General features: G+C 37.9%; 1 protein-coding gene across 1 annotated transcript; it reads right to left on the bottom strand.

Annotated features, from left to right (window-relative positions):
* Positions 1–286: 286 nt before the first annotated feature.
* LOC106680755 (uncharacterized) lies at positions 287–2,422 on the bottom strand. Its single transcript, XM_014420683.3, has one exon. The coding sequence runs from the start codon at positions 2,405–2,407 to the stop codon at positions 782–784; it is 1,626 nt and encodes a 541-aa protein (XP_014276169.2). The 5' UTR covers positions 2,408–2,422; the 3' UTR covers positions 287–781.
* Between the last annotated feature and the right edge of the window lie 4,564 nt (positions 2,423–6,986).

Genomic DNA, 6,986 nt, shown 5'->3' with positions numbered 1-6,986 from the left:
CTTTAGTCCTTTGGACCGCACCAGGACCCTCTTCCTTTTATATTAAATTTATCATTCTAATAATGGAATAAATATCTTTGCCAAATTAGAATAAGTCAAACAAAAGCCAAAAAAATTTTGTTTTAGACAATGTAGAATATTTTGTAATTCTGTTCATATGAAACAGAATTAAACCATTATCTGTAGAATGTTTATTTAGTCTAATATAAAAAAATATATTTATTTTTAAAGGAATTTATTTTCGATTTCAAAATGTTCTACACTTAACCTTAAATTACCATCTCACTTATATTATAGTGTAATCTCAGTATTACTAACTTCGGTACTTCCAACACTTCAGTAATCTAAAATGGCGCTAAAAAAGTTACCTTTTTTTTAGCAAACTCGGCAGGCAATAACGTTGTTGTTTTCAAATTAAAGTGCCCATGTGTAAAGGATTGTTATCACCGTGAAAATCTAAAGTGGAAATTTTTGCACAGTTCGATATCGGGCAAACTAATTCCTATGAATGTGTGCATAATATAGTTAGTTAGAATTAGAAATACGTAATATCTTTTGTATAAATGAATTTGATTTGAAAATGTACAAACATTTTTTTATAGAATGGGAAACATTTGGCTCCAGGTGGCGTCTACTGCCTGCTTAAGTAGAGAATACATAAATTAAGACTATAAGAAAAGTGTCTAGTGGTGAAGACAGATCATGTAGAGTGGTGATTAAGAATATAAAATGAATTTGAGAAACCAGTACCTGAGAGATGTGCGTTGCGGAAGATGAATATTTATCGGGCGATGGGGGGCGGCACCCAGGCAGCTTGCCGTGGACGGGCCGCCATGTGAGGCGTGGATGGGTTGGAGAGGCCGGACTCGTGGATGGGAGACAGGGCAGGGGACATGGGGTTGCTCTTCCTCTTCAGCTGGCGACGAGGGAGAGGACGCCGCTGGACCCGGGGTCCTTGGACCGCAGCCAGCACCTCCGACAGCTCCTTCAGCGACACCGTCTGCATCTGGCGGCGGACCGGAGGCGGGAGGGATGGCAGGGAAGTCATAGAGCTGCTCCTCTCCGGGATGGAGACAGAGCTGATGCTGCCCGCACTGAAGGAGGCCGGCATGCTCCGGCTCGGCCGCACCTGGTTCCTGCGGGTCTCTGCGTCCGTCCCGCACACGCGCCAGCCCCGTTCCCTGCGATTCTGCTTCCTCCTTGCCGACTTCCTCTTGTAGGCATCGATCTGTTCTTTCAAAGTTGGATCTGCCTTCAGCATCTGGCAGTAGCGGCACCCAGGGCAAGTCTTCCTCACGACCAGCTGGTTCTTACCGTCCACCCTCTTCAACGTCGTTATTTGATTGAAGCTGCTCTTGTCTGGTGGTTTAGCGATGCCTGGTTGATTTTCATTTTGCCCTTGCGAACGATTCATTAATCTATGACACACACTTTGGTATTGCGTTTCGTCAGGACTCCTCTCACTGGAACACTGTGAGCCATGTTTCGTACCGTTCTGGTACTCGTGTACAGTGAAAATCGGTTCGGAATTAGACGGTAGGGAACTTCTTTGAGGGACACCTCTGTAGTTTCTGATATACTCGTACGTTGTGATACCTAGATAAGAGATATAAGCGTGGAAGAGACACAGGTGTATTAGAAGCCCGGCTGCAACAGTGGCCAGCACTCCAATAACACCGGTGATGCAAAGGAAGACGTTGTTGTTCAGAGCGAACATGTTGAAGGAATGTGGTTCGAACACTGTGCCGTCGAAGGGGGAGTAGTACCAAATGGCCAGCCATGTCTGGTCCGTGTGATACAAGATGAGGACAGCCCCCGAAGTGCCCACGATGAGAAGACATGCTAGGACAGCCGACACAACACAGACTAGAAAGGCGACGTAGTTTCTACCACCAATACAATGGTTCAACCATTTACAATGGTGATCGAATCTGCCAACACACTTGTTACAGACACTACAATGTTTGGTACGCGGTCCTGAGGTCTCGATGTTACACAGATGACACCTCCCGTTTTCGATGACATGAGCGTGTTTGGACCTGTCAAATTCTGGCACGGCCGTAGAAGAGGCTTTGAACTTTCTGAGCTGAGGGTCGGCGGGATCTAGCAGGACGGCTACGAGGTGGGAAGCCACGTGGACGACGAAGAGGCTGGCCAGGACGGCGAAGAGTGCAGGCCATAGGGACGGGGAGAGGGCCGGCACGATGAGGAGGAAACCTGCTCCGGCAAAGACGACGAGGAGGACCCAGCCGACCACCTGCTGTGGATGGAGCGGGAGCTGGAGGCCGTGGAGACGGCGCCACTTTCGGTGCTCCGGCGGGGCGAGCCCGCTTTGCAGGGAGCACCAACAGACCATCGCACCATGCCGGTCGCGGCGATACTGACGGCCGGCCCTCCTGCGCGCCATCGACCGGCGCACCCCCACCTCTCCCCTCCCCCCTCCATACATCACCACAACTACCGGAGCCAATTGACAGCCTGTCATCCCCCAGGATCAGGAGTACTGGAGCAACTAGGCAATAGCCTACACATGATTGATGCATTAGGTTTATATCGATGACAACTCAAAATACACCAAAGTTTTACTAAAAACACAATTAAGCTTCAAATAACAAAAAATAATTTATTAATTTTTCTCTTATATACACAACGAAAACAGAGCACTCTGGCGAATATCTAACAGGTAAAAATAACATTCAGAAGTATAAACATTTACTTCACAAAGAAAAAAAATGTTTCAAGTAAATAATAAAATATATACATAAAGCAGATAAATAAAAAGAAAATTAAATAATATATTAATATTAGTATTAATATTGATATCAATTTGAACCATATTCAATGAAATTAATATGAATTTCCAAGCGAAAGTGTATTATTAATTACAGTTAATGAGTAAGACATATCTAAATGAAATCATAAATACTTCTAAGATGGTGACTTTATAGAGTAATACACGACATGGGCCAGGTACATTATATGTAAAAGTGGCGTTTATGAGAACGTTGATGAAGTTTAATACTTTCGCTAATAAACTAGGCACTCACAAACATATCCAACTATTTGAAGTATCGATATAATATATCGTACCTCAATACCACTTTGAAAACCATATAATTTAAAAACTCTAAACTTCATGCAGGCTATTCTGCCCAGGTCAAAGATATCAATATCTATGAAACATTAGGTAAAAATATTTTTTTGTTAATAAGTATATCCCACATATGTTTAATTACCTTAATTAGTCAATTATCAATTAAAAACAAAGTCAATTTACTAATCTGCAGACACTATTCCTTAAAACTTTTATCACAACAATGCTTGTAACCTTCCTCCACTTAGTTCACGCATTTAAAAATTATTTATCATAACTACATTTTTGTCAATTTTTCTCTTTATTTCATTAGCAAAAATCCTATCAAGGCCAACTATAATTATCCACATACAATTTTTCCTATATTATTTATAAATTAATCTTACTTCATTTTCTTCCCGATTAATTATTATTCTTCTATGGATAAAAATGTAGTAAAAAAAAATTTATATAAATTTTAAATTTGATTTCAAAATAGGTCCTATGATAATTTTTAAATACATATATATTTTACTTATAGGCAATGCGTTTTGACAAAAGAGGTATAAATAAAAAAGAATATCATGTAGAAGTGACGAACCTAAATTTTGATTCTTAAACTTTTACTGGAACTTTAATAAATATCATTAAGCAATGTGAGAGGTGTCACAACTCTGGTAGAGATGAGTCGGTAGATCGGAGATGGTTAAAATTGGGTTTTATAGATTTCAGACATTAATACCCAAGTAAATTGGGTCGTGTTTTTAAGTTCAAAAATGAACCCTTTTTGAGATAGGACGCGAATTAGATACGAGTCAAACAGATTTTGGTTCAGATGTACCACTATTCAAGCAAAACAGCGAAATAGTAGATATCAAAATAAAATAAATTTAAATAAAAATAATTTCTACAACCTTACATAAACATTTTTTATTTGCACATATGCTAAAGATTAATCATTAAGGAGATGGAGAAACAAAAGGTGTTCGAATCCGACTGTGACAGACAATTATGCATTCTGTTCCTGTAGCCGTGAGTCAACTCTGTGGGTTCGGGAGTCCTTCTTAAGTGGTTACCCTTAGTTCGGGAAAAATCTAGCGGTCGAGCATGATTCTCAACAAATCACCTCCTTGCACAACCGTTGGTCTGGTAACCGTACTTCCTTACAAAGTACTGCAACCCTGAAATTTCATGGTCTGTAGCAGAACGGATATCATTTTTTTTTCTTCAATAACAGTTCACTATAATGTAATTTCTAAATTTAATCCATTTCAAACCATTACCAGAATCAGGAATACTTCTAAGATGGTGACTTTGTAGAGTAAATACACGACATGGGCCAGGTAGATTATATGTAAAAGTGGCGTAAGTCAAAAATTGCAGTTTTGAGATATTCAACACTTAGCAGCAGTTTATGAGAACGTTGATGAAGTTTAATACTTTCGCTAATATACTAGGCACTCACAAACATATCCAACTATTCGAAGTATCACATTAGAAAAGTCAGCCATATGTTGCTCTTTGATATATTTTTTTGTACCAGCCTTTTCCACGCCAGCTGTCTTGGGCTATTGCTTTGCAGTTTGCTGCATCCAGATCTTTCGCATCTTTGTTGATTCTATCTATCCACCTGGTTTTAGGTCTCTTGCCTATTATACTGGCATTCATTGTTGAGCATAGGCATCCTGATGGATTGCTTCGAGCCACATCTCCCGCCTTCTTGCCTTCATATCATGAGATATTGACTGACCAGTCTCTGCAAGCAGTCTCGGAACATAGTATTATCCCACCTCATTTTAATAAATTCCAGAGTTGACCGCCATTAAAGCAACTGTACATAATTAATAAAACTGAGAACTATTTTCCTATTTGTTTACGACAATATGATGCCTTATTGAGTTAATTTATGAATTCAAAATTAATATTAACAAGAAATATTTTGAAATCATTTAAACTTTTAGTAGGGGTATTCATGATATTGTGTTAAATTTAAAATGTTTTACCATGTTAAATGTTATAAGTATAGCATTGTGAGCAGCCCTATTTATAGTCATGTTAAATGATAAATACATAAGAGCTTCTAGTGAATTTTCTGGACAACTTGCTTTATATCCTTTCCTTCCAAAACTTCATGTTATCGTAACTTCAATGTTTTGATTACAGTAAATTATTACAACATGCCTAAAATAAGTGAAAAGTAGAAGTGTAAAAGTTTGGCTACTGATTGTATTTTTTAAAAAGTCCAAAACACAAGACAAAGGAAAACAACAAACAACGAGCAAGTAGCCTAACACGACAACAAATAAAACAGTGTCAAGCTCAGTTGGTCTGCTTCGTGAAATCATCCTACATTTAACAGTATGACATTTACAAACTACCAAATAATTCAATTTTTGGTGAACAAAATTATTAAATATAAAATTTATGGTTTTTTGAGATTAACGGTTAAATTATTATTTTTGTTTGAATAATTGTGAAATTATTTTTTTCTTTATTTTTGTTCAATACAAGTATAATATAAGAATATTTAGGTATCATATTGCTCCCCAAAGGAAAGTAATTGTTATAATAAATAATTTTTTTTATGATGATGATAATAATAGTAATAAAGGCCGATACCGCCAATTGTTCATTTCATGCATCTGTCCAGTCACGCCCCTCCATACCCAAATCTGCTGAATCAGTCTTAACACAATCTTCCCGTCAACGTTTCGGTCTACCCCTCGGACGTTTACCCGTTGGTTCAGTGTTTATTAACATTTTAGGGGTCCGCTCGTTACTAAGCCCAACAACCTTACACGCTCATCTTATACGCTGCAATGATATAACCTGAATTATATTTACCGGGTGCAGGCCCCCTCAATTTGGTGTTGTGTAGCCTCCTAAATTCTTTCGTTATTTTATCCTTTTTTGGTTCGAATATTTTACGTAATACTTTATTTTCAAAAACCTTAAGGCGCTGCTCTTCCTTTAGTGTAAGAGGTCACGTTTCGTATCAATAAAGAACAGTGAGAAAGATTATAGTATTGTAAGTACTAAAAAATTAAATTAAATCTGTACCGCTACAAGCCATGAAGGGTCAGGGGTTCAGTACTTTGTAAGTACTGTTACTATACCAACGGTTGTGAAAGGAGGTGATTTGATCAGAATCACGCTCGACCGCCAGATTTTTACCCAAGGATGGACCCCAGGAGGGCTCCAGAACCCACAGGAGTTGACTCACGGCTACAGTGTAATAGAAAACAATTTTCTGCCCAGGGGGATTCGAACCCGGATCCTAGGAGTTATTAGCTTAGAAGTTATGTTGTACTTTGAACAGAATGCGCGAGCTAAGCATTTCAAAGATTGAAAAATAACTAGTATTTCCTCCCTTTAAACTCGTTTTTATTTCCCCATCAAGTTCTTTTATTTTTTTTTTTCACAACTTATTTAAATGTTTTCCTTTATGTCAACTAGTGAGGTTTTAATTTGCATTCAAACATAATTTTTTTTTTTAAATATTTATATCAAATATTTTTTCACCATGAAGGTTCATTTGAGTTTACAAGAGTACAGAGAATATTCCAAAAGCATAGAAAATACAAGAACTGCAACCTACCAATGTCCTAGATTTTAATATTTCAAATAGTGTCAACTAAGGTGTATTCAGCGTTAAAATCTTCATTTTCTAAATAAATAATTCAAACTCTATCCATTATAGTCTGAAAACTTTTGTATTTCTCTTATAGGTCCAACGTTTCGGCCAATCCGGCCATCCTCAGGGACAATCTACTACAAAACAGTTTCTATTACATGTATCATCCTACAAACAATTTAAAATACTTAACATTATTATTTATAATTTATCGTACCTCAATACCACTTTGAAAACCATATAATTTAACAACTCTAAACTTCACGCAGGCTATTCTGC

The sequence above is a fragment of the Halyomorpha halys genome, unplaced genomic scaffold, assembly GCF_000696795.3.
Source record: "Halyomorpha halys isolate HHAL.00 unplaced genomic scaffold, Hhal_1.1 Scaffold285.1, whole genome shotgun sequence".
Lineage (NCBI taxonomy): Eukaryota > Metazoa > Arthropoda > Insecta > Hemiptera > Pentatomidae > Halyomorpha > Halyomorpha halys.
Note: the sequence above shows the minus strand (reverse complement) of the source record. Positions and strands in the feature narration are given on the sequence as shown.